The sequence below is a fragment of the Phycodurus eques genome, chromosome 15 (genome assembly GCF_024500275.1).
Source record: "Phycodurus eques isolate BA_2022a chromosome 15, UOR_Pequ_1.1, whole genome shotgun sequence".
Classification (NCBI taxonomy): Eukaryota; Metazoa; Chordata; class Actinopteri; order Syngnathiformes; family Syngnathidae; genus Phycodurus; species Phycodurus eques.
Window position 1 is genome coordinate 22,619,432 of NC_084539.1, and position 27,923 is coordinate 22,647,354.

Consider the following 27,923-nt stretch of genomic DNA (forward strand, 5'->3'; position numbering starts at 1 on the left):
CACATTGCAATAAAGGAAGTAGGTGCAGCGTGCAGGCCGTTCAGACGCACCGATGCTGAACACTGGCACGCAGGGGAGAAATGTGAGGGGGGTCATCTGTAGTCGAGTAGACAGGAAGGGGAAGTGGTAAGCAGACTAAAGTGTGAAAAGATGAGGCTTGTATGTAAATCAACCTAGACCTCCCCATGTGTTTATTTAGCATTTCCTTTGCCGTGCATGTGCTTTATTGGAGTAGCCTGGTGCTTGAGTCCGTTTTGCAAGCAGGATGACACAAAATAAAGATGCCGGCGGTGGTAAAGGCAACGCTACGGAGGGAGAGGAACTCAAGATAGTCATTGTGGGAGATGGAGGCTGTGGGAAAACGTCTCTTCTCATGGTGTATGCCAAAGATTACTTTCCAGAGGTAAGAAGAAGATCATGTGTGTTGCTGTTGTGGTTGTTGCCAAATTCAGAATTTGGTCATATATGGGCAGACGTCAAGGCAGGCTTGTAATTACGAATGAATCTTTGATCCTAATAATAATGATAATCAGTCTCCTTTTCCAACAGAAATATGCCCCGACGGTGTTTGAAAAGTTCACCACCACTGTGGTCCTGAGAGGAAAAGAAGTCAAGCTCAACGTGTACGACACAGCAGGTAAGACATTTGAGCAAAAAAAATCAACTGTGTACAGTGTTCCCCCGCTATATTGTGGTTCATCCTTTGCATCCATACTATACATTGTGGATTTTTAATACTACTTAGTAACATTCACTTTCTGAACATTTTATAAAAACATTTTTTTTTTTAGAATACATTGGTACTTTTGAGATATACAGCCCACTAAGAAGGAGTGAATGATTCAAAACGTAGCGACTGTTTGGAATAATTCACTTATTCCCTACCTTCTAATCACTCCAAATGAATTTTTAGATAGCAGATCTAATTTGTCCCTAAAATGTCCACTGAAAGTCCTTTTGTAGTGATTAGGGAGGAGGGAATGAGTGAATGATTCCGAACGCGGCGACTGCATTTGGCATCGTTCATCATTCCCTACGCCCTATAATCACTGGATAGAGATTTCTATATACAATGAACCCTGTCGTGAATAGCGAAAATCCCCAAGTAGTTGAAGCTCACCTCCCCTAAAAAGGGTTTGTAACACAGACATATTAATTATACAGTACATGGAGACGGTCACTCCTCAGTAAGCCACAGTAATATTAGTCATTGTTTGCAGAGGATAAAAAAAACTGTGCCTGCAAGCCCGTCTATGGCATTTCACATTACCTGTAAATGTTAGCATTAAGCAAGCGGACCTTCGTTACTCAACTTTATTCATAGAGAACGCAGTTATATGTCGCAGATTTTCATTCATCGCAAGTGGGTCTGGAATGTATTCCCCGTGACACGCTTTGAGGGAAGTGGCCATTTGGGAATATGATCAGTTACATCAAGTGTGATGTTAACTTTTTCGCTGAATCATAGGAGGAATCTATGACATTTGAAAGGAAGAGCTTGGCACTCTCAGTATGCAGCAGAACCTCCAAAGTTGAAAATTGCCTTGAAAAATCGGACTCAAAAGGTGTTCAGTCATCATGGTGATGTCAGCGCGTCTTGTGGAGCTTTTAGCTCAGTGAGCGACACAAAAGGATTAACCATCTTGTAATGGTAACACAAAAGGGTTAGCTATAAGCTATAATCATCCAAATTATGCAGACTACAAATCGTGAGATATTTCACTCTGTGTCTGTAGTGAAACTATATAATGAGTTTCACTTTTTTGAATTGAACTACTGAAAATAAGTTTTCCACCCTTCAGTGGATCCCCGCTATCCACGGACTAGGCCCGACCACAAATAGCAAAAATATGCAAATAATTGACCCACGTTAATATTGCCATGGAAACAAAAAATTGGGTAAAAAAAAACAAACAAACGGGATCGGATCGAAAAAATACAATGCGAAAAGCATGTTAGGGCCGCAACTAACGATTATTTTGATATTTGCTTCATCTGTCGATTATTCTTTTGGAATGAATCGGATTAAAACATATTTTTTAAATTTCCATTCCTTTGTTCAAAAACAGGACATTATTTCAAAGTGACAAGTGCAGAAAATGCAGAAGCATAAATTGATTACAATTCAGTTACTGGTTTGGTTTGTAACAAGTCAGAAAATCGGGAAAAAAGCAGATGTCTGCAAATGTCTTATTTTGAGTCAAACACAAATACAATTTCATGGAGGACTACAGAAATCAGAGAACATTTACTGTCGGGAGGCTGAAATTCCGAAGATTTGGACAGTTTGGAGTTAAACAAGGTCTCTAATGATTCATCACTTCTCAAATTAGTTTGATAGTTCGATTAATTGTTGCACCTCTAGTGCCTGTACAGTTTCGTAACGGGTTTGAGCCTTGAAGAAGAAGGAATTTTATATGATTGCCTATGAGCTCTGTAATGAGAACAACTTGGAAGTCAACCTTTTCCACTTTGGGGAAAAAGTCTATAGGACGAGAGTATGAGTGAGGGGATACACAGGCAATTTGCATATTCATGCGTTATTAGTCGCAGTAAGTGCGTGACCCCAAACCCACTGAAAGAGTCCCAGGGGTGCGTGCCTGCGGACACATGCATGTGAATTGACACTGTTTTACATGCACAAAGACTGACAGAAGTGTCCTGTAATTGCTGTGCCCGCACCGCGGAGGCTGAGGACCCCACCCGATCAATCGAGGGGCGGGATCGGGTCCAGGGGTTCACCCTAGAGCAGCCCGGAGGACGGGACACGTCCCACACCGACGGACCCGGGGCGGTCCGCGGGCCCCGCCGAGGTGCCCCGACAACCGGCCACCCGGTGGGGGCCGCAGGGACCCAATGCCAGCCACTTGTCTTTATATGAACTTATTTGAACAGTTTATTGCGTGTGTGAATGGGCACTAGACCTCGGAGTCAATGTACTGGAAGACAATGCAAGTCTTATCTGTTGTAAATTGTTGCGCAGAGCCTTACATCACTGGAACAAGGAAGTCTAAGCCAGGATGTGGTTTTCTTGTGCATCTACACTGACGTGGAAACACATACACGCCATCTTCTTATCTCCGTTCACAGCCTGCTGTTTCCGAGCTGTGCCGCTTACAATCCACGCATACTTTTAGACAATCAGCTGTCAACATTTTTGGTTCCAGGCCAGGAGGACTACGACAGGCTGCGACCGCTTTCGTACCAGGAGGCTCATCTGATTCTGGTCTGCTTTGACGTGACCAACCCCACCAGTTTTGACAATGTGACCATAAAGGTAAAAGATTGGAATGACGGTGCTACAATGAAAAAGTATGTGTGTGGTTGTATTTACTCTTGAATCGGGAATTTCAGGTTTGGAGTGCCGCACATTCCTTTAGTTATGATTAACTAATGGAGGGTTACAAATGGTGTGGACTTTGAGCTGAAAACCAGATCGGGAGGACATTTCCTTCTCTCAGTCCTGCTTTGTGTGTGTAATATTGTGCAACCTCAGTACGACTTTCATATTTAAGTCAGAAACGGGGGTACTGGTGGATTTATGTTGAGGTATTACAGTGACACCCCAACTCGTCGTGATTTGCTACTCATACAAATTCATCTTCAGTGATGCTTAGAGATACATTTGAGCAAAAATTCAAGATATGAGTGCTACATGGTAGCAATGAACGCAACTCAACATTTCACAACAAGCAGCAGTTCGGCAAATAGTGAACATTTCGTCAAAAAAGAGGCTTGAAGCTGTTTTGAGCCATCCCAGTTGAAGTTAATTGTCAAACTAAACACAACTAAGAGAATTACGCGTTGTGTATTTAAAGCAACCACATAGCTTTGCTTTGGATCAGGGGTGTCAAGCTCCTTTTTTGTCGTGGGCCACATCGTAGTTAGGGTTCACCTCGGAGAGACGTTACGACAGTGAACTAGGGATGGGCGTGTACCGATACGATATGGGGCCAATACTGGCCTCGTTTCAAGGCATCGGGTACTCGTGAAGGCTGCCGATACCAGCCGCTGATACTGAAGGCAAAACATTGTCACATCGACAAGTCCACTTCTCCAGTAGTTGGCGCTACACTACAGTTTGATACATTGGCAAATAATCATGTGTGTCACAAATAAAGAAAGGGCTTTGTTCACAATTATCTATCATTGTGTTAATTGAAATTTTATGTCTCAAAGGTACTAGTGCTATCGGTACTAGGTACTCGGTATTGTGAGTACTACTCATACTGCTATTGGTCTAAAAAAAAAAAAGTGGTATCGAACATCCTTACTGTGAATCCATAAAAATGTATGATTGCCTACGCAACAAATTGATGGATAATTGGTTTTGAAATCAGAAGGCAGTACAAATTTGTTCAAGTATTATTCCTCCATCCGTCCGTTTTCTGAGCCGCTTATCCTCACAAGGGTCGCGGGCGTGCCAGAGCCTATCCCAGCTATCATCGGGGAGGAGGCGGGGTACGCCCTGAACTGCTCGCCAGCCAATCGCAGGGCACACATAAACAAACAACCATACACACTCACGTTCACACCTACGGGCAGTTTATTTTGAAAGGAGGATTGCTAACAAAGAAATGCTTGCAATATCTCAACATGATTGAAAGTGAAGACAATGTGCAATTCTGGTATTTTAGCAAGAGACATGAAGTCGTCACGCATGATTTGCTTTCGCAGGGCGCACAAAATGATGTGGCGGGCCGTATTTGGCCCCCCGGCCATTAGTTTGACACGGGCTTTAGGTAGTCTCCGCCCCTGGGAGACTGGCCTTAGTAAGCTGCAGTAATTAATACTCGTCGTTCTTCACAGAGGATAAAGAATAGATTCTTATGAGTATTGCTTCTGTATTGTGGTAGACTGGCGACCAGTCCTGGGTGTACCGCACGTCTCTTCATTGAAGAGGCTAAAGCGTCCCAAAGGGTGCGTGGGACCAGTCAGTCACAGGGCACATATCGACAGACAACCATTCACACTCACACCTTTGGGCAATTTTGAGTGTTCAGTCAACAGAACAACTACTGTATGTTTTTGGAATACAGTCGAGCCCCGTGTGTCGCTGATGACCTACTGCAAAATCAAAGATTTTTTTTGCGGACCATATCTTCCTTTTTGTCACGGACATTTGCGGTTTATAACGATTGCTTTTATGGCTTTTTATGTTTATATGAACGCTGTGCAGTATTGACACATACCCACAGGGTAAAAAAAAAAAAAAAGTTCATCTGCGCATCAAATAATGAACATTTACGCAGTCTTGTGGGATTTTCCATCTCTCGGGCTTTGATTGGCTGCTGAGAACGTCACGCAATCTCAAATAGAACACTTTTTACTTTGTGGCCCCCGAGCGTCCTGTATCATCTTTAGGATCCTGACCATTTCGGAGAAAATAAAACTCGTGGCTATGCCTCAGGAAGGACGGCGTTAAGTAGCACTTCCTATCTGTTGCCATACAACAGGTATGGGAGTCCATAACCAGGGCATTGCTGCCATCTAGGGGGATTCAGAGCACACATACTTCAATTGATCGGGTCCAGCGAATCCACAATCACCCGCATCAGTTGAAAATCAGCACCATCGAGAAACCATATAAGTAAACATTTCTTTCAATAGTTTCACCCGCTTTAAACAAATTTCAATCCATTTAATCACATTCCAACTTATGACAACACACATTTTAAAGTATTAAACCTAAGTGCAAGTTCTGCCACTTCCTGCCAACAAGTGGGAGACTATCGTAGAACATCACTTGGAGGGGGAAAAAATGGAAGAATCCCACCCGCACGCTTCTCCAAATAAGAGGTAAAGTGTCGTTTTTGTCGCTCCCAGTTGATGTTTACTGTAAAACTGACGCATAAAACAAAAGGAAACTAAACATTGTATATTTAAACACGTAAATGTTCCCAAAAATCTTATACAGTACAGTGGACCCTCGCTATTTGCAGAGAGCAAAATTTGTGAATAATTGACCCTTCCTTATAATTGTGATTTGTGAATAATTGGGGGATCAGGTAAGGGGGTAAAAAAAAAAAAGTCAAATAAGCAGGTGTTTCCATCAATAATGGAATAGGTTGGAAAAAACAACAACACAGATAGGTGAATTGCAATTGCTGAACCACAACTAGGGAGGGGTCCACTGTAATAACAAAAGTCCGCTAGCTTAATGCAAACATATGAGGCGAAAACGCCACAGACAGGCTAACGGAACCCAGCAAAAATGCTACGTCAGTTCTAAACCTTCAAAAAACTGCTACATTACACACGGAGAAGCAACACATTTATGCTTGCAATTTGGTGTATGGCAAATAAGTTGACAAAAAGTGCATTGGAATATGTTTAGGTCTGTTTAAAGTAGACGAACAAGACGCAGAGTTGTGAGCAGGCTTGCAAAGTTTGGTATGTTTTTGTGACTTTCTCGTACCCAGTGGCACCCGGAGGTGAAGCACTTCTGTCAGGACGTCCCGGTCATCTTGATTGGCTGCAAGACAGACCTCAGGAAGGACAAAGAGTGCACCAGGAGACTGAAGACCCTAAACCAGGCTCCCATCACGTACACACAGGTGAATCGGGGGCGGGGGGTGTTGTCACTATTGCATGTAGGCCAGGAGGGGGAAAAGTATTCTAAAATCCGGCCCACCGAGTGGATACATTATTGATTGATTGATTGATTGATGTCTCAATTTGCCTTATGGTGGACGAACAACACATATTATAACATAATATGTACAATGGTAACAAAAACGTATACAAAGTATATTATCAAGAGTCCTGGAATATTTGTTGCATTAATTTTGCTTAAAATGCATTTATATATTTGTCGTTTTATAATGTATTTAGCTCATTAAATATTCATAAATTGATTTATTGTAAATAATAAAATAAAAAAAATGTCCATATGCAAAGATTTCTGTAGTCATTTATTACATAATTGCCAAATAAATTGTGATCAGTCATTCGAAATGATAACATACAAATTGAAAATGAATTGTATTATCAAAATGAACTATTTTTAAATTTTGCACGTTTTACATTTATTTATTCATTCATCCATTAAATGTTTCAATGATTTTTGTAAATAATGAAATACAAAATGGTCAGTAATATGAGCAATTTTACATGTACATTTAACAATTTTCTATTTGATTAAGAATTGGCTAATCGATCAACTAATTACAAGTAATGACGAAAATGATTGTTACATGTACTTATTCATTTTGTGCTTATTCATTTATCTACTTTATTGATTTATTGTAAATAAAGTAAAAAATATATGTATTAGTGAAAGAATTTGACAAGGACATTTGACATTTCTGTATGATTAAATATTTTGAAAATAAATTCATCTAATTTAACGTAAAAATGTGAATGAATTGTTATCCATCCATCCATTCTCTGAGCCGCTTCTCCTCACGCGGGTCGCGGGCGTGCTGGAGCCCATCCCAGCTATCATCGGGCAGGAGGCGGGGCACACCCCGAGCTGGTTGCCGGCCAATCGCAGGGCGCATAGAAACAAACAAGCATTCGCACCCACATTCACACCTACGGGCAATTTAAAGTTGTCAATGAACCGAGCATGCATGTTTTTGGGATGTGGGAGGAAAGCGGAGTGCCCGGAGAAAAGCCACGCAGAACATGCAAACTATTGTGTCATTAAAATGAATTTATTTACAGGTATTATTAAAAAAAAAATAATAATAATAATTTTACATACATTTAACAATGTCAGGTTTTTGTAATGAAAGAATTGGATCATTATTATTTACCGGTAATTAATAACAAATGCACATAATGGATTTGATTTTGGAAAATAACAATTTTGCATACATTATAACCTCATCTACGAATAACCAGGAGGAAAGCGACTAACCCCCAAATGACGTTGTCACCGATCCTTTATCTAATCCCTCGGTGCTAATCTGGTCCCGTTTGCTCGAGGACGCAGGGCCTGGCCGCCCAGCGGACGACGAACGCAGAGCTCTACCTGGAGTGTTCGGCCAAGTACCAGGAGAACGTGGAGGACGTCTTCAGGGAGGCCGCCAAGAAGGCTTTGGCTTTCCGCCGCAAGCAAAAAGACTACAAGAGGAAGAGACAATGTGCAATTCTATGACCCAAACAACAGAAAACATCACCTTTTGTCCAAAGCTGCGCTATAGACGTTCGGGATATTCAACTGAAATTTCTGAGAACCGAAAATGCACGAGAAACTTTACAGGTGAATTTCTCTCAACATTTGAAAGCACGAGACAAAAGACTTTTTGTACAGCTTGCTGTCTGACAACAAGGACGTGAACGGCAAAAGTTTAACTTCCACTTCACAGCCTTTCAGTGACTCTTCCAGTATCCAGAAAGTAACATCCTTGTAAATAAATAATAATAATAATAATAATAATGGCGGCCGACTGGTTAGAGCGTCGGCCTCACAGTTCTGAGGACCCGGGTTTGATCCCCGGCCCCGCCTGTGTGGAGTTAGCATGTTCTCCCCGTGCCTGCGTGGCTTTTCTCCGGGCACTCCGGTTTCCTCCCACATCCCAAAAACACGCATTCATTGGAGACTCTAAATTGCCCGTAGGCGTGAATGTGAGTGCGAATGGTTGGTTGTTTGTATGTGCCCTGCGATTGGCTGGCAACCCGTTCGGGGTGTACCCCGCCTCCTGCCCGATGACAGCTGGGATGGGCTCCGGCACGCCCGCGACCCCAGTGAGGAGAAGCGGCTCAGAAAATGGATGGATGGATGGATAATAATAATAACCTGTAAAGGTTATAGTGCATTTTAGGTTCATCGTCAACTTTCACCCCAAAGCTCAATATCCTGAACTTAGTGTATTTGTTGTTTTTGATATATCAGGTAAAAACCTGTCTAAATTATTTTCATTTTCTATTGGTTTTTATTATAAATTAATGTGGAGTCTGACCAATTCTGTTCACAATGCCAAAAAGATTCACATGCAGCCCGAGTTAAAGTATGTGTTACATTTTCAGACTGGGAATGACACAAGAAAGTGTCAAAGCCAATGTGAGATGATGTGTTAAGAGAGCATTCAAAATGTTTATTTTTTTTTATGTTTGACTTTTTTTAGTTATGATATCCCTGACCATTTTTTATGATATGCAATCTTTTGCACCATCCTGATAACTTTTATGAAAAACATTGGGTGTGCTCATACTGAAAACATGTACCGCATGTAAAAAAAAAATAAATAAAAAAAAAATAACAGTAAACCTTTCAGTGTTCTGCAACCTTCTTGTGTCACTTCCAGCTATAAAAGTAGCAATTCATGTAACAGCCTGGGTATGAATCATTTGACTGTAAACTGTATTTTAATCATTTAAATTAATTTCCTTCACAGGATTAATAAAGCAAAAACAAAACTAGCCCTCAATCCATTCCATCTCGTTAACTACGTATCTGGTGACCAATTTGTAAGTCGGAACGTCATAAGTCTTTCACTACCTATGCTAACGCAGTACCAAGTCCTACGGTATACATTTCCATATGAAAAGCACTCCCGAGGCCATAAATAAGAAACTGCAATAAAAAAATTAAAAAAAAAGAAAAGTCAGTACGGCGTCTGCTGAGCGTACCGTCTTGCGCCGTTCGTAACCTCGGAATGACGTATGTCGGGAGCGACCCCTGTACTCCACTGTACGTACAGTCAACGGTTGCCTTTGGCAACAGCGGCCACTTCACCACGGAACCAATGAAACAAGCGTCGGCATTCACACTGAAGGCACAACACGAAACTCCACTCAAGGGGCCAGAGCACAGATTCGAACCCAGAACCTCAAACTGTGAGACGTCTGTATTAACCACCAGGGTACTGTACTGCCTACATTCAATCTTGTTATATATATATATATATATATATATTTTCTTTTTCATTTACTTGTGTGAACATCTTGATTAGTTTTACCCACAGTTAAAAAAAAAAAAAGTGATCAAAATGAAGCCACTCGTCCAACTTAACTACGCATTCATGTCAATAAAAAGACCCCTGGCTCCTTCAACTGACTTATTAGAAATATTTAATTTGTTGCTCGCTGTTAAGAAAAATGGTCCCGTCCTTTCCTTGTTCTACGTGTACGTGAACGTTTACAGTACTGACGCCAAAGCGGGAGGAACAAAATCCTACTTGTGCAACATGACATAATAACGCAGACATTCAAGTGGTGAAACTCAAAACACATGGAAGGTGATTCATCTGTCGTGCTAAGAACATAAAAAGTTGTGAAGTTGACGATCCTCACTAGTGCGTCTGTGGAAATGAGTTCGATGTAAACATTTAGGATCATTTGGAGTACAGTGAACCCCCCCCAGTTTAGCGTAAGCGACGCCCCCCTAAAAGGTTTGCAATGGCCACAGGATGGCAGCAAAGCACTACTTTTGACTGAATGAAGCTCCTCAACTCACTCGAACACGAAACGAGCCATTGTGGACTCGCGAGTCAGCTTGAGCCACTAGATGGCGGCAGCAGACGTCACAACATCCGGCCACCATCCGTTCACGTGGTTACCCCACAAATCTGGTGTGCTTTCTACTCGCATTTCCACTTTATTTGTTCACGCATTTGGGGGAAATGTGAGCAGTGACAAGAAGCAGCAGCAGCAGCAGCGATGTCTATTGAGTTTAAGTTTGAAATGATGGCAAAACACGACTGACGAGTGCGTGTAGTCGACTTGGCGAAGCAATACCAGTATAGTACTTCTATGATAGCGGAAGGACTCATTTAAGACTAGAACGCCAGTCAAGTACAATACGATGCAGTGCTATTTTTCTTATGAAAAACACATTTGGGGTGTTTTTGGGCAGGCTGGAACTGATTCACGGCCTTTCCTTTCATTTCAAGAGGGAAAGTTGATCAGAGTTACGGAACGAATGACACTCTTACGTCGGGGTACCGCTGTAGTTCCTTGGCACCAACATGCCACAAGTTGGCGCCAAAGCAACACTTAATGCTTCGGCCTGAGCACACAAAAACGGAAAATCGTTTTTCAGCAAATAACAGAGAATAGAATACAGGCAAGGGACCAAACCTGACCGTAAATGGGGAAGAAGGAGAGAAAAAAAATAATCATAATAAATATTAAAAAAAAAAAAAAAAAAAAAAAAAAAAATTCGGCAAATAATGAACGCTCCCTTATAATCACTGGTTTAAAAAAAAAAAATCGGGGGAAAACAAAAATTTGACAAACATAAATAAGCGGGGGTTTCTGCAAATAACGGGGGATGGCTCCCTAAAAAAATAATCAGCAAATAGGTGAGTTCGTGAATGCCACAGCGCGAATATGCAGGAGTTCACTGTATTCCCGAGGAAGAGATCTACTGTAGTAGATCTCGAGCTCGTGTGGACGCTAGAGCCGCGGTACACAGCGAGAACCACAAACAGTGGACGTGACAAACGTCAGGCAGTCCAAAGGCAAGGTGGATCCCTCTCGTCGTTGCATAAGCTTCGATTAGTGCACAACAAATTGTCAATTGTGTCGTTTTTATGTACAGGATGGAGCAGTAAAGTGGACGTTGTTGAGGGCCTGCAGCAGCGGCAGCGACTGGAACCCTCGCAGCGTTGCCGTCAACACCTGAGAGAAAGAGTGAGGAAAAAGCCACGGACGCCTGCGTGGTAAGGCTGTCCGGCCGTTTCTTGACTTTCCGGAGAAGAGAGGAGAAAAAAAAAAATCCAAAATACAAATCCAAGTGTGTGGAGAGCATCTCAGTCGCTTTTTTTCACACTGTCCTGCTTGTTGTGAACCTTCTGGTGGACCACTTTTAATGTGGTCAGGAAGTTACCCAGGAACAGGACCAGGAATGTAAGAGCCAGCATAAACACCTGCAAGACACATTTACGAAGACTGACTGAGGGTGCATTTATGCAGCATGCTTCAAATGGCACAATTGCTGTTTCAAGTCGAATACTGTATCCCAGTAGTTTCATTGTCAATTGCGTCCCCTGGAAAGGTCGGGCAAAAATTGTGCCCCTGACACCAGTTTATCCCATCGACACCAAATTTGGTGGAGATGTCTCTTAAAACAGGACACGCGAAAAAGTCTCAAGGATATATGTCTGAAATTGAACAGGAACTTGTCTTTTTGCTCCAATTAATAAGTGCCCCGTGGAAAGTTAGAAGAAGAAAAAAAAAAAATTGCCCCCCACACAAGTTTAACCCAATTGACACAAAATTTGGTGAGCATGTCTATCATAACATGGCGCACGGAAAAAGTCTCAAGGACCCGTGCCTGGAATTGAACAGGGCGCCAGCCATTTTGTTTTGAAGAAGACATTTGGAGTGAATTCCAGGTTCCTGACATTGAAAAAGTCCTACAGGGGAAATCTCCCAAATGAGGCCTAATCAGAAGTACATGTCAAAAGGTGAGCCTCACTTGCCACTCCTTGCAGTCGTCGTGTCTCGCCAAGCGAAACAGGGTCACCGAATTATACAGCTGCCAAAACTGAAAGAAAAGGTAGGCCCGCTTCACGTCCTTTCATTACGGTCAAAAGTGGATTATGGTAGAAAAACAATGTGTCAGTGACTCACGTGGCCAAAAAAGAGGAAGGGCAAAAGGAAGGTGAGGCCTCTCCACATCCACGACTGGAATCCCTCTACAGACACAAACAATCATCATTAGTGCTTGTGTTGTGATCCCGTCTTTCGCTTTTGTCCACTCGTGTGACCGCTCACCCACTGTGAGGTCCAGCTGATTCCTCTCCCCCAAAGCCCGCAGCCTGTACAAGCAGCCACTTTGGTAGTAGTACTGGAGGAACTGCACAAAACCTGCAGGGTCACAACGTTTGATTTAGCCCATCTTAACGTAGACATAAAAAGGAACCAAGTGGCACCGAAGTACGCCTCAAGCTGTCAATACAAGTACACTGGTACCTTGACATACAAGTGACCCGACTTAAGAGTTTTTGACACGAGCAATGTTTGGTGGCAGTGAAGTGAGTTGTCACTTGACAACAAGCAGCCGTTTGCCAGATAGTGAACAAATGCTGATGTGGCGGTCTTATAACCCTTAAAGCAACAAATAGATCAACACAAACGTAGTATAGTAGTAGAAGTACTATATCTGTACAAGTATTGTTACTATATATAATAATAATGTAAAAATACTCAAGTGCCTATATTTTTTTTTATCCTTTGTAAAAAATGACTCCTATTACACCAGCTTCCTGAGTCAGTTGTGAAACACTTCTTTGTGTCTCTCGATGTCTGTACTCTACTGCCCCCAGGTGGCTAAGGCTGGTACACCAGAAGGAGCACCGCCATGTCCATCGAACTGAAGCAAAAACGGTTTAAGTCTTTACATTCTATTTAATTATGTCATTACTGTATGCTTTTATAAAGTTCAATATAATAGTGATATTTTTCTTATTCAAAAACACCACAATCTTTTTATTTTTTGGGGGGGGGGGGCAGACGATGGAACGAATTAGTGGCATTTCCATTCAGAGGATAATTCATATATATATATTTGTATTATGATATAATATTTTAGATAAATATTTTTTAAAAATCCTTGTGTGTTTTTTGGGCATACTTGGCAAAATAAAGATGATTCTGATCGGAGTGTTTTGAGTTACAAGCATGGTCACGGAATGAATTAAACTCATATCTCAAGGCACCACTGTATACTCCAATTTTCCCCGTTCAAATGAATCCAATTTTTTTTTACTACTACTTACTATTACTTATTTTTAATCCAGAAAAATAGCACCGCAAGGAGTTACAATCACTCCAATTTTGTCTCACAACACAAAACAAAACAAAAACGTACCAAGCAACGGCTGCTACGTCGGAGCACTTGTAAGTCAAGGCAGCACTGTACGTGCAACAACAACAACAACAACAAAAGCTGACAGCGTACGCAATGCCCTAATGTGGATTTGAATCATTAACAGATTTAAAAAAAAAAAAAAAAAGTACCTTCAAAGTGACACTTACTCTGGTAGATGGAGAAAGCCAGGAACTGACTTCTGAACCTCTGATACATGGGCCCCTCTGGCCTGTGCCCAAATGAGATCGCGACAACGTAAGCCACCGAGTTTCCTTTTTTATGATTTTATGATTTTTTATGATGATTGATATGATTGTCTACTTCATCCGAACTACAGTAGTAGTCAGGGCTCGAAGTTTACCGATTCCCGATTGAGAGTCAAAAATAGTCACGGGCAAGCTAGCAAAACGTACAACATTCCCGACCGGGCATGCGTATGGAGGGAGAAAAAAAAAACGATCGTCGTATGTAGGGATGTCCCAATATTCACGATATCGCAAAATTAAAAGTGCCTCGATATCGTCGTGGCAATGTTCGGCATCAAATAACGAGCCGTCGTGCTTAAAATGTAGTTTTGTGCCGTCTACACGAAGCCAAGCCGCTAGAAATGATTCAATCTGTTATCTTTTTACATTGTATTATTTCATTATTCTAATAACAAAATTGTGCTCTGAATATGGTCTCAAGTTACTTGAGGTGTGTCGAAAATCATTGAAAAATCATTTTTAACTGATAATTGCAGCACAGCGAAGAAATAAAAGAACCGCAATTCATTAGTGATGTACGAACAATAACTGATCAAAAGTGCAGATGCATACGATACGGAATAGTTGTCGTGAGGAAACCAAGGAAAAGGCAAAAGAGCTCATCTTTGAATGATCGCCGATCTCGAGTCTTACCAGATACCGTACTTCACGCGGGAAGTATTTGCCGCCCGAATTGTCAAGAGTTTAGAGGTTCTGCCGTGTTGACACACGTACTCACCAGGTGAGCATGACACCGGACAGAAAGGTGGACACGTAATGGTGAGAAACCCACCACCCTTTAATCCTGAAACACACAAAAACACGCGCACGTCATATACGTTTATCACGCTGCAAGAACAATCAAGTCGTATGGCGTTGAACTGACCTGGAGCCGTTGGTCATCAGGATACTTTCCCTTATCGTCAACGTGCAATAGTACCACACCAGCAAAAAGTTGAAGATTTCATCGGTGACGCTGTCATGAATAGTTTTTTTTTTTTTTTTTTTTTTAAAAGAATTGTATTTAACAACACGGGAAAATATTCACATACTGTACAGTGGAACCTGGATTTAACAGACTTCGGATTCAACGCACAGAAAATAGTGTCCAGCTGCAACTCCAAATCCCTCCTCCCATGCACTCGCGAGGTAAGTTTGGATCAACTCAAAGACTTTTACAGGGACTCCAAGCAGATATCCGTGTTCGGTTTCTAAATTCATCAAATAGGTTTGTAGGTCTGAAGACATTGCAAACACTTCGAACAATATAGTGCTGAAAAAATATATATATATAGTTTAAGCATCTTTTTCACCGTTTACATGTTCCTGACTTTTGTGGGCGGGGCTAAAACACGGGGCTGGGGCATCGACTTTCTAGCGCGAGTTCCCTCCCCCGCCCACTGTATGAGCACAAAGCGACCTCATTTGGTTTGGCCGCTCAGTTGCGAGCGAGCCGTGCTTAGCGTCCATGACGAGGCCCAATTACCACCCCGGCGGGCAGTGAGCCAGCTAACGACGGCTCCACCCCGAAAACGCGTCGCGGCCGGATGCCTCAATTTACAGAACAGCTCGGTGACGTTTTTTTAAGCTCCCAAAAAGCGAGGAAATAAAAAGAGCGATGGCTCCACTTTTGAAAGACTCGCAGATGGCGAGCTGAACATCAACACCACCGGCCGACTCTGCAGCGCACATTTTACGACAGATCGTTTTGTAAACTTTCACCACAGACGACCTGGCCTGGGGGTCACTCGCTACTGGCGAACGGGGCAGCGCCGACCGTCCCAACTCGCCGGGCTTCGTCCTACCGTGCCGCTGTCGTCCGGCGCCGCGTTCGGTCGTGACACGACGACGAGGCGAAGTTGACTCGTGTGCTTATGTTTAGGATTATTACGACGGTCTGAAAGAGTGCCCGACAGGGTGTTCACTGTGAGCTCTAATTAAGCGGAGTGTGGCGGGACACTTCCATCTGAGCGATAGCCGAGGAGAGCGTCAATTTAATGGCGACGTCCTTCTGAAGTTTCGGTAATCAAATAAACTTTGGCATGTTGAACTATGGAGAGAGAGAGAGAGAGAGAGAGAGAGGCGCAGAGTGCTGGTTTCTCAAGTCTTTCCAAGTCAGTGGGCTCGAGTCCGAGTGAAGTCACGAGTCATTGCTGTTCACGTCTTGCGACATTTGGTCGAGTTGGGCCCGAAGTCATCAAATTCATGACTTGAGTCCAAGTCGCGTTACTCAATGCCACGGCCTCTGGGTATTCCAAAAATAAAGGAATGACAAGATTGAGGTGGTAAAAATTTGAGAGCCAATGAAAAGATCGGTACCGATGCTAATTACACTCTGAAGCGTCGTAACCGTTTCGTTCCTAAAACTCACCGATAGTTGAGGAAGAAGAGGCACGTGATGGCCCCGAACATGAGGATGATGGTCATGTAAAGCTTGAACTTCTCATACTCGTCCTTGTAGGCGAACCTACGCCAAATAGACAAGACAGGCGATGACGACGGCGGCGAGCTCAGAACTCCGGCAACGGGGAGACGACGGAGGTTCGTACTTGGCCTGGTTGCTGAGGAGCGTCACGTTCACGTTGCCCAGGACCAAGTTCAGGTACAGTCTGACAGACGGGTAAAAGAAAAAGAAAAAAAAAAAAGGAGGTTTGGATCATGATGTGCAGCTACTTACAAATAGCATTCATAGTTGCGGTGTTCTATAACTTGTTCGAACACAAACGGTACGGGCGTACTTTCTTTATCCTCTGTAAAAAATAAATATTATTGCTGCTTACTGATCACACACAAAAAAAGTTCCATTTGTGCTATTTATGTCCAGTTTTTAGGGCTAGAGACCCCGTTTGAATCGTCACATTAATTTCGACTTGGAGAACCCAGCGGAATTTCGGCCCATGCAAGCTCAAACTGAAACTTGTCAGTCACTTGGAGAAGGGTTCCCCGGGTGGCCGATGAACGGAACGGGTTGGGGAGACACGCGTGTTGAGAAATAATCAAGTTATACCGTTTTACTATAGTTTTGAGGCATTGACTTACCAGATTTTGCATGAAGCGATGTAACACAAGAACATTCCCCAAAAAGAACATTCCTTTCCTACACAAAAACTCAACTTCTCGTTGACCCATCAGCTAATTTTGAAAATTCTTGGTGCGTTCCTCAGGTTGACGTGGGCGTTCCAACCACATTCCGCATTTTGACACTGTCATCTTGTCACGTTACTATGTACAGTAGTTGTGAAACTCTTCTCTGTTTGCGTCTGTCTGACTATGTTATACTGCCCCCCGGTGGCCAATACGCCCACACCATAAGTCACTGCAGTAAATGAATCATGATGCACAAACTGGTTAATTCTTAATATTTGATTCAAGTGATGACTGTACGTTTTTATAAAGTACGATATCACAGAGTGCTATTTTCGTATCAAAACACGACACGTTTTTTTTTTTTGGGGGGGGGGGGGGGGGGCTGGAACAGATTCATGACATTTCCATTTGTTTCAAAGGGGAAAGAAAGATAATTTGAGATAGAAATGTTTTGAGTTATGAAAGTAGTCACGGAACGAATGCAACTTGTATCTCAACTGTATATGGACCTGGATTGTTATTATTTTTTTTTAAATATTGTTTTTATTTTGATGGGAATTCTCACATTCATACAAATTGTATTATTATTATTTTTTTTTAAACAACAACAAAACCCCCACCAACATTGCAAATTTAATATGTATAGCGATGTTAAAAAAATACAGGATAGGACATTCATGTAACGTGAACACCGGCACAAATTTGTATTTCATTTGTACTCACTAGAAAAGTAGAAGCACAAAAGTATACCAAGTCCGTTATATCAAGTCCACCTGTATTTAAATGCGCTGTAGTATTGAGCAATAGCCCATACTGTAGAGTCATTAGCACATTCCTAACACTATTCATTTGTTTTTTGTCATCAGTCTGTTATTTTACACCTATGCCTTAACATACGCATTATTATTTCTATATTTGAGGTCATTAGTTTCAGCAAAACACATTGCTGTGTACACGTGAAGTTTGTCCCTTCAATAATGCCGTGGCTCACCCCCCTCCCTCCAAAGTGTGATCTGTTGCGACACGCGTTTGTTTGTCACATTTTGAAGCGAGATACAGTAAATGCAGGTGTGTAATTGTTTCCAGTGTCCTCATTTATAGTTATCGTTGCAAAAAAACAAGTATAAAACACTCTGGGCTGCTCCGTGTGTGCCGTTTGCTGCTTTCTAAATGACCGCAACGTCGATGCTAATCTTATTCGCATGTCCAACCAGGTCCCACCTGCTGGTCACTTATTAATATTACAGGTGATTGAATGCGCGGCACGACACCAACATTGCGTAGGACCCCGCGCTGTGACTATTGCTCACACGTTCCTTGCGATGACGATGCTCAAGCAATATATCGCGCAGCCCGAGTTGAGACGCTGTCAAATCAAACGGAATCTGTATCTGATCCAGTTTGCGAACATGCTTGTCCTGCGTCTGTGTCAGATCACATCAGTCTCATAGATGCGGTCGGCAATACATTTTGAATGAATGATGAATGTGGACAAATGCGTAAGCCTCGGCAGACAGGCACTGACCCGTTTTTCTTTGGTAAATATGCTTCCATATCGAAGAAGACGTTCTCTCTCTCTTTGATTTGACTTTGGATGTCCGCTAGCACTTGCATCTGCTTTTCATCGCAGTCTCGTGCGCACCTGTGACAAAAAAACAAAACAAAAAAACAAACAAAATAAATAAATAAACCACAATGGTCACAAGCGTTTCCGTTAGGGCTGCAACTAACGTTTGTTTTAATAATAATCGATTCATCTGTTGATTTTTTTTTTTAAATGATGAATCGGATTTAAAAACATTTTAATCTCCATTCCCTTATTTAAAACAATGGACATTGTTTCAAATTGACCAGGCAGAAAATGCATAAACTAATGATGATTCAGTTACGGGTTTGCTCCGTTAAATCCTCAGAAAATCGGGAAAAATGTTGATCGTTGTTATTTCCCAAAGTAAACGCAGATGTTTTGCAAATATCTTATTTTGAGTCAACACAAAGACAATCCGTCTGCTTTAATGGGGGGCTACAGAAACCGGAGAATATTTACTGTTGACAGACTGAAACTCCAGGGATTTGGACAATTTTAAGTTAAACAAGGTCTAAACGATAATCAAAATAGTTGTCGATTAATTTGGCAATTTGGCGATGAATTGATTGTCAAAATAGTTGTCCATTCATTTGATAATCGATGAAGTTGAATCGAAGCGCCTCTCGTCTCAGTGGGCTTTCATTCGGCTGGTTAAGAAATGTTCGTACTTGCTTAGGCTGCGTCCGAGGTCTTTGAGACATTTCCTTTGTTTTCCGATGGCGCCGCTGCAGGTCGTCTGAAGATTGGTCAGCTCCTCCAGTTTTTGCCTGTACAGTTTGTGCGTTTCCTGTCGTTGCACACAAAGCACAAGAGATATCAGACAGAATATTCTATGCATTTCTATCCGTTCCCAATGGCGCTTGGACCACCTTTGGGTGGCAGGTGAGCTCTGGACACTATCCCTGCTGGCCTTTGGCGACAGAAGCGGGCTCCACCCCGGACTGGTCGCCATCCAATCGCAGGGTACGTGTAGACTAATACAGCTCCAATACAGTACGGCTTTTGAATCTTTTTTTTTTTTTTTTTTACAATTGATTATTCCGTTGATTCATTGGATTCAAATGTGTAAAAAAAAAAAAAAAAAAAAAAGTGTAATTGCCATTTTTTTCAGATAAATTGATAATCAATAAGTTGTGGATTAATTGTTGCACCTCTAATGTAGACATCCAGTCACACTCACATCCACAAATATGTACAACTTCGCGTCTTCAGGTCATCATCAAAGAGACATGTTTTTGGAATGTGGGACGTTTTCAATGAACCTCAGGGCGCCATTCAGTCGCCCACCGACAGAATGGACAATTTAGTCGTCAATGTTTTGGGGAATATCAGAGAAAAATCACGCAAGCGCGACTACGACATGCAAACGACGCACAGCAGATTCGAACCTCAACAACCTCTCGGCGGTGAGGCAGACGTGCGAACCACTGCCGCACCAAACCATTTGAAAAGCCGCAAACATGGTGTGCTTTCAATGTACTCCGATACGAAACAACGTATGAAACAACACGCGCGCGAATATGACTTGTAAGTGTATTGGGAGACTAACAGTTTGCATTGTTTTGTTATTGTTAGCATCCGAGGTCCACTTGCTGCCAATTAGCAAGCTAACCAGCTAGCTTTTGCGTGTGCTAACGATGCGTTCAAGGGGAGTCGAACAGTTGCAGCTCGGATAGGAAAAAGCGAAGCTATCTTCGTAATCAATAAACTAAAAAAAATAAAAAATCCACACCGATTTACCATCACTACTTACAATAATAACAACGTAGAAGTATGTTGTAGCCTGTGGTTAGATTATCTCATCTTGCGGCATAAAAACAACACGCCGTCGGTTCGGTTCGGTTCGGTGCTGCTAATGTCGGCCGTAAAGAAGAGAAACACCCGGTGATGATTGAAACCAATTTGCCCATTAGAACTTGCTCAAAAGTTGCTCGTAATGAGAATGAATGGCGAGCACCGGCTCGGTCGGTAAGCAGCTCGAGCTGCAGGACAGTAGTAGCTGTCAGTGTCGACCTCCGACTTCTCCAAATAACGACGTTATTATAAATAAAAAAGAGTGACCTGCAATTGTTGATATTCCTCTTCGATTTCCTCCCACTCCGCTTGGAACTTGGCTATGGACATGGTGGAAGTGCACAGTAAACAGGGTGAGGAGCAGAGAGGAGGAGGACGCAAACAAAAAGAGAACAGAAAAGCTCCACACCGGGTGACGGGCCACTCAGGCGCGCGTTCATTGGGCCGCACTGCGCGTGCGCATGCGCACATCCTCCTGCCACAATCAACTCAAAACGTTGCAGCCATGAAAGAAAGAAAGAAAAATACCTGCAAATACCATTTCCAAAACGCATAACTCCGATTTTATATACATATATATCATTTATTTTATTTTTTTCAAAATTAATAACAGCACAAAATTAGAATAAGCAGACGCTGTTCGCGCTATTCTGTTGCTAGGATACGAGGAATGTCCTCCCGGGTCCAAACAAGCTTGCAGAGATTTTGCACAGAGAAAAAGCACATCAACGCCATCAAGGTACACTTTCTTGTTGTTTTGACTTATTGGGAGAAAAATGGCTGCCAAAGGCAGCACGGTGGGCCTCGTGGTTAGCGTGTCTGCATCACACTATTGAAGTTCAGAGTTGGAACTTCGAATCGATGGAGTTTTTATGTTCTCCCCGTGCTCGCGTGGGTGGGTTTTCTTCGGGTATTCCGAAAACATGCTTCTTCGGTTCATTGAAGACTCAAATTGTCCTATCCCGCTTCTCTTGCCAAAAGTCAGCTGGGATCGACTTCAGCTCACCTGTGACCCCAATGAGGACAAAGTTATTCTATACGTTAAGAGTTTCTGTCGCAATCCATTCATCTTCTCCCAATATGGACCCGAAAAAAGGCAGATTCCTTGACAAATGGTCTCATTCCTCTGAGCTAAATGCTTTTATTTCTGTATCGTTTCGTGGTTTGGTGCCAGCATGCCGTTCCTTCAAGCCGCTCGACGGAATCCGTCGCGTTCGGCCCTGCCGGACGACAAAGCAAAGAAGCGCGGAAGACGGGCTACGGTGTTCTCCGTCACCGGAGACGAATACACCGGGGAGTGGCTCGACAACAAGAAGCACGGTGGGTGTGACGCGTGACTTGGAAAATAATCAAATGAGAACGCCGATTGATGTTATCTGCTAATGTTCAAGGGAGGGGAACTCAGGTGTGGAAGAAGTCCGGGAGCATTTACAACGGCGAGTGGAAGATGGGAAAACGCGACGGATTCGGCACCTACAGTGTGCTCGTTCCCGACACAAAGACGTATGCTAAGAAGTACTGCGGCGAATGGAAAAACGGGATGAAGCACGTACGTCGTGTATTTGTTCGTACCGAGAAAAACACAGCAATTCCCTAGCAGGAGTTTGTCATGACGAAGAGCCCCTGAATGGCTGCGTCAGACAAAAATGGCCAACTTCCTGTCCGGTTCTGGCCACGCTTCCTTGAGATGTTGTCCACGCTCACCCAATTTCATCCCAATTCAGGCAACCGGTGCCAGGGGCTCATTTTGGTCCAACTTCAGCCCAAAAGGCCACTTCAAAGCAAAATGGCCGACTTTCTGTTCGGTCCTTGAAACGTTTTCGAGTGGCCGATTTGGTGTGGTTTGGCGAAACATTTGACAGGAGCTGCGTTTTTCTAGCTTCCCAAAGCAATTCGCCCAAAACCAAAAAAGCTGACTTCCTGTTCACATCTGGGCACGAGCCCTTGAGGCTTTTTCATGCATCCTGTTATGATCGCGATGTTCCCCCAATGTCATTCTAATGGCTGGAAGCGGTGCCAGGGGCTCATTTTTCCCAACCTTCGCGGGCCACACCACAAGTGCGTGGCTTCACCCAAAAAGGCTGCTTCAAAGCAAAATGGCCGATTTCCTGTTCGATGCGGGCCACGGGTCCTTGAGACTTTGCCGCGCACCGTGTCAAGATGGACATGTATGCCCGATTTCGTGTCAATGGGATCAAGTGGTGTCGGGGCCTGAGTTTTTCTAACGTCGCAGCGAATTTGTTTGGTTGAGGAGGCCCCGCCCCTACAATACTGACTCATTGTTTTTTCTTTAGGGTCACGGGACCTTCTTGTACCACCGTTGTTCGGTGTATGAGGGCCAATGGAGCGAGGACCAGCGTAGCGGGTGGGGAAGAATGCTCTTTAATGGCGGCGACACCTACGAGGGAGATTGGACGAAGGATAAGGAGCATGGGCTTGGTATCCGTCGCTATGGTAACGCTGCTTTTGCCTCACTTTTTTTTTTTTTTTTTTTTTTTCTTCCCCCACTGAAGACCTCTTAAGTGGAACACCCCAGAAGTGGTACAGCAAAAACAGGAAGCGGAACGAAATGCGACATAGGAAGATTAAAAACTCCAAATCATTAAAGGCTACACAACGCGTCTTAATTCCCGCGGTAGCTGTAAAACACCACAAGGGGAAAGTATCGCTATTTCTGTTTTGCTCTTCAAAAAAGTTGAAGCAGGCTACATGCAAGGCGACACGCTTCATTCTAATCTCTTTGATTGTATTTCATGTTTTAAATATGCACATTTTTTTTAATTTGGATTAAATTCAGTGGTTCCTCCGAGAGAGAGCGCCGACGTACTCGTAGCACACTTGGCGAACCATCTCGTAAGGCTTACAGCTCGAGTCCGGAGCAAATTAAATCACTTCGCATGATTTCCCGGCGCGTGGCTTGCAAGCCACGCGCCGGCTTGTGTTGCACTTGGGAGGTTTCACTGCACATCCGAAGGTGAACGTCGCTACGCCTTTCAAACTCGGACTCTCCGCCGTCTGTCCCGAGCAAACGGGAACTGGTACGAAGGCTCCTGGAGGGACGGCAAGAAAAACGGAAAGGGAAAGTTGTACTACTGCGACCGAGGGCACCTGTACGAGGGTCTGTGGGTGCGAGGGGAACCCAAATGCGGTACCCTGGAGGACTTTGGCGGAGACCACGCGGCGCAACCCGCAAAGTGTCCAATTCCACAGGTACAATGGAGACAAAAATGGCACAATGGACTTGTACACAAATAGACAGGAGACAACTAAATATGGTAAACATCATAAGCTACGTTAAGTGGATAGAACATGGAATATGGTTGCATATGCTACATTGGGTGTATGTTGTGTATATGTAATATGATGGTAAACAATTCAAGCTGTTAAATGCCAACCCGAGTTGAGGTTGACTGTCAAACTAAGCAGAAAATAAAGACAATTACCCATTGTGTACTTTAAACCACCAGTCTGCTTAGTTTAATGCAAAACGCCATGGACGAGCTAACGAATAGCCTCAACGTGGCAGTGTTAAAACACTTTAAGCGAGCTAGTTCAACACCAACGGTGCATCAACACATGGAGAGCGATAATATGATACTAACAGGCATATATTTATCCCCTGTGAAAAACGATTCATATTACCGCTGTTTACCGAGTCACTTAAATTAGTTCGGAAATTGTTCTTCATTTGCGACTGTATTATATTGCCCCCCGGTGGCCATGTTGCACTCACCAGAAGGAGCTGCAATTCATGAATCATGATGCGCACTCTTAAATGTCTTTACATTGCTATATATTTTTTTTATTGGAAGTAACAGTACAATATTGTGGAGTTATTTCAAACCTATTACATTTGTTGTTGGATTTCTCCAGTATGAGCCTTTTGCAAGTGAATAACCACGGAGAACCAATGTAATATACGAGTTTCACATTTCTTTAGGTGAAACTAGCGGATATGGAGATGGTCCTGCAAGAAGCCCACTTGGCCCACCTTAATTGTTGACGGCTGAAGCAAATTTTACCACGCAAAACAACAACAACAACAACAACTAACAACTCCTTTGTATGGCCTTTCATATATTGCGGACTATAAAAGGCACAGAAGCCAACAGGACTGGACTGGACCACAAGTGCTTTATTTTTCCTGGTGCTCAAAATCAGCTTGAAGACATGGACAGTACATTAGTCACACTAACAGTGTATATCTGTATATATATATATACACACACACACCGTTACACAATGAAGATCCACACTACTTTTTTTCAGCTTGCAAATAAAAACATTTCAAAAAATCCCACTGCATGCAGGAATCCAGTGCACAAAGTGGGGCTCAGCCCCAAGTGGTTAAGGTACCGGTACTTTCTTTTGGGGGGGGGGGCTCATCTAGCCAAGCCAGATGTACAACTAAAACCCATTACAGTCTGTAAAGTGAATGCGCAAAATCCCCCATTCATGTTCTGGAAACATGTCAAAGAAGCAAAAACATGAATGAATTCTTCAATCTCGACAAAGAAAACAGACAGTACAGCATAAATAAAAGACAAAGAATTACTACGAATGATCATCGATAAACAGCAGGCAAGACGAGAGTGTTCAAGTGATTCAAAAATAAATTAAGAAAAAAAACTCACCATTTGGACTGTGACTTCAAGTTTCATGCTTTATGCCAACTTGACAAAAGAAACATCACCAAACAAAGGGGAGGAAAATAAGTTGTTTGTTGGTGAGGAATGGATTTGTCCCAGTGGGGTACACACATACCGATAACCGGCAATACTGATAATGAATAACAGTCAGGGCCTGTTAAACCCGCTCAATATTTACGATTGCCAATCCTTATGCGCGTGGTCAACACACAGTTTAGGGGACAAGATTTAGGAGGGGTACATCCATGCCGACAATCGGGCCAAATTGAAGCATTTCCTCTCCCTTGCAATCAACATCAGCAAAGTCCCGATTATTGGACTTCGCTAAAGGATTACCCTCTGTGGTACGGGCTGCGTTAAGAGAGTTAAGAGTCCAACTGCCGGGCGAACGTTCGGGGCTCGAGAATCGCAAATACAAAGCCGACACACATCGCGATAATCAGGACAAAGTTGAGCATTTTCCCCTCTTTCGATCAACGTCCGCCGAGTCCCGATAATCAGACGTCTCTAAAGAATGATCCTGAGCGAGTATCTCGTGGTGTGGAACACACCCCGCACCGCAGGATAATCCTGATCTCATAATGATGATCCTCAGCGATTATCTCGTGATGCGGGATTCTGAGAAGATGTCGGAAACGGTCGGGCCTTATGGGAAACGTGAACTCGGCGAATGCAAAACGGACTCTCCTCTATTGTCCAGCTGGTTCTGTAGCCTGGTGAGGTTGGAGAGCTCCTCCAGCTCCTGGAACTGCCGGTCTGTCTTGTGGCTGACCAGCGAGCGGTAGAAGTGCACGGCGAACACGATGAACACCAGCCCGAACGGGACCACGATGGACGTGGAGGTGATGGCGGCGGCCACCCCCGCCGACACCGTACCGTTGCCGGCCTTGCCGGGCTTGATGGGCAAGAACTTGACCCAGCAGAGGAGCACCACCTCGGCCAGGAAGAGCAGCGTCCCGAGGACGGTGGAGAAGCCCCAGGCCAGCTCGATGTGGCGGTGCATACGCTCGTGCGGCGACTCGCTGACCGAGTTAATGTTGTGCACGTTGCTGACCGCCTCGATGTTGGGCAGGATGCACGTGCTGACCATCAGGGCGAAGAGGTGCACGGCCACCAGGACGGTGGTGCAGGCGCTGAAGGCGATCAGCAGGGCGGGGGGGTACGGGTAGCTGTTGTCCAGCTGCACTTCCACCATGGCCACCTGAACGAGTACACGGGAGACTTCAGCGGATGCACGCTGTCTACTTTACAAGTGCGGCGGACCCCGCCGATACCGGGCTGGACGGCGACTAGCCGAAATCGGACGTCCGTTATGATTGCATCGCAATTTTCCGAGTGATTTTTCAACCCCCCCCCCAAAGTGACCGAATAAGGGGGTGAGGCTGCAACGGATTGATCCCCTGTTCGTTCATTTCAGTGGGGAAAGGTGATTTGAGATACAAATGAAAGAATTCGACGTGTTTCTCGAGGCACCACTGTATAAGCAAGTTTCAATTTCGCGTCGCACCCCTTCAGTGCGGTACCACGTTGCCCCACAATATGCAGGGCAGCACGGAGCTCTACTGGAAGACATGCAACATAAGTAACCGCAAGAAGAAGACGCAGAGCACGTCCACTCATCGCGCCAATAAGAAGGAATTTATTTATGTATACTCTGTTTGCATGCGTTAGAGTAGACGTTGTTTGATCATTCACAATTACCGTAACATCGACGCTAATTTCTGTTAGCCCTTCTATGGCATTTCACATGATACCTTAGCTGACTAATATGATTCGCTTGAAACGTTTGGGGTATGACAAAATACATTTAGACAACGTTTGCTTCTCTTTTGTTTCTGGGTGTGGGTTTTACCGTAAACTTGAACTGGGAGTGACGAATAAACAGCTTGAAGCAAGAACATTTGTTCGAGATCTAGAATCAGAATCGCCTTAACGTGACAACAACGTGCGACATGGAAGGCATTCAAGACGTCACCATGGCGAATCCGGACAGCAGAGCCGAGGTGCGGCTGGAAGCTTTGAGTTTGGCCCGGCTCAGGTAGAGCTTCCTCCAGGACAGCGCTTGTAAGGAATGCTCGTCGATGCTCATCTTGCGCATTTAGTACACAGCGCCGTCGACGATAAGCAGAGCCACAAGTCGCACGGCCGAAGTTCTTGGCATCGATATGAACATGTGCTAACTAAAGCTACCAAGAGGGAACGGCGTTTTCCGGCAAACTCTCTCGTGCTGCGCTTGCAGGCAATTACCCACAAGTCTTTGCAAACGGATGAGGGCGACACCTGGGTAACAACTTTTTCATTTTGCCTGTTTCAAAAATAATGTTGAAGTGTTGTTTTAAATAGTAAGTAATTTACACCAGGACAAATTTATTATTATTATTATTATTTTTTTGTTAGCTTTTGACACGCGGGGAGTGGAGGGGTGTCACCCAGTAAAAACACTTGACTCTACTCATCCAATGGAAAGAAAGCACACTTTCAGTCAGCCAATGGAGAGGGCGCTGACACTATTCCGGAAGTGTCGCCCGCGTTCGGGCTACATTAGACACGTTTTAGCGCACGGTTGTTAAACTTTTTTTTTTTTTTTTTTTTTAATGTTCTTTTAAGTAATAACACTGTTATTTAAAAACACTTTCCGGACAAAATTGTTGACGCCGAGACGAATAAAGCTTTAGTTGTTGGCGTTTTTACAACACGAGGAGTCAACCGGTATCACATGACCCCACTCGACCAATGAAAGAGCTCGTTTTAATATTCCGAAAATGCCAGCATTGGCAGCAACATTTTTACAAAAC

At 43.5% G+C, this 27,923-nt stretch overlaps 4 protein-coding genes across 10 annotated transcripts; 2 read left to right on the forward strand and 2 right to left on the reverse strand.

Annotated features, from left to right (window-relative positions):
- On the forward strand, positions 1–16,664 carry rhof (ras homolog family member F). 4 transcript variants are annotated; one of them, XM_061697969.1, is made up of 6 exons: positions 2–403; positions 550–637; positions 3,168–3,277; positions 6,423–6,557; positions 11,492–11,612; positions 16,472–16,664. In XM_061697969.1, the coding sequence occupies exons 1-5, from the start codon at positions 266–268 to the stop codon at positions 11,573–11,575; spliced, it is 555 nt and encodes a 184-aa protein (XP_061553953.1). In that variant the 5' UTR covers positions 2–265; the 3' UTR covers positions 11,576–11,612; positions 16,472–16,664. The 4 variants fall into 4 exon arrangements, with proteins under 4 accessions (XP_061553954.1, XP_061553953.1, XP_061553952.1 ...); XM_061697968.1 differs by lacking the exons at positions 11,492–11,612; positions 16,472–16,664 and adding an exon at positions 7,940–9,216 and having other exon boundaries at positions 9–126; positions 236–403; XM_061697970.1 differs by lacking the exon at positions 16,472–16,664 and having other exon boundaries at positions 1–403; positions 11,492–11,689.
- On the reverse strand, positions 9,012–20,928 carry tmem120b (transmembrane protein 120B). Of its 3 annotated transcripts, XM_061697921.1 has the most exons (12): positions 20,747–20,928; positions 19,354–19,472; positions 18,623–18,739; positions 16,560–16,619; positions 16,382–16,477; positions 14,897–14,986; positions 14,750–14,815; positions 13,933–13,994; positions 12,670–12,762; positions 12,526–12,590; positions 12,371–12,439; positions 9,012–11,819 (listed from the first exon to the last, which is right to left on the reverse strand). In XM_061697921.1, exons 1-12 carry the CDS (start codon positions 20,807–20,809, stop codon positions 11,703–11,705), a joined length of 1,017 nt encoding a protein of 338 aa, XP_061553905.1. In that variant the 5' UTR covers positions 20,810–20,928; the 3' UTR covers positions 9,012–11,702. The 3 variants fall into 3 exon arrangements, with proteins under 3 accessions (XP_061553905.1, XP_061553903.1, XP_061553904.1); XM_061697919.1 differs by lacking the exon at positions 20,747–20,928 and having other exon boundaries at positions 19,354–19,669; XM_061697920.1 differs by lacking the exons at positions 9,012–11,819; positions 20,747–20,928 and having other exon boundaries at positions 12,142–12,439; positions 19,354–19,669.
- Positions 19,719–25,068, forward strand: morn3 (MORN repeat containing 3). The gene is made up of 6 exons (XM_061698018.1): positions 19,719–20,212; positions 21,654–21,799; positions 21,871–22,028; positions 22,774–22,933; positions 23,505–23,689; positions 24,420–25,068. Exons 1-6 carry the CDS (start codon positions 19,926–19,928, stop codon positions 24,480–24,482), a joined length of 999 nt encoding a protein of 332 aa, XP_061554002.1. The 5' UTR covers positions 19,719–19,925; the 3' UTR covers positions 24,483–25,068.
- Positions 24,476–27,369, reverse strand: orai1b (ORAI calcium release-activated calcium modulator 1b). Of its 2 annotated transcripts, none has more exons than XM_061697964.1 (2): positions 27,104–27,369; positions 24,476–26,329 (listed from the first exon to the last, which is right to left on the reverse strand). In XM_061697964.1, the coding sequence occupies exons 1-2, from the start codon at positions 27,224–27,226 to the stop codon at positions 25,775–25,777; spliced, it is 678 nt and encodes a 225-aa protein (XP_061553948.1). In that variant the 5' UTR covers positions 27,227–27,369; the 3' UTR covers positions 24,476–25,774. The 2 variants fall into 2 exon arrangements, with proteins under 2 accessions (XP_061553948.1, XP_061553950.1); XM_061697966.1 differs by having other exon boundaries at positions 26,981–27,197.
- Between the last annotated feature and the right edge of the window lie 554 nt (positions 27,370–27,923).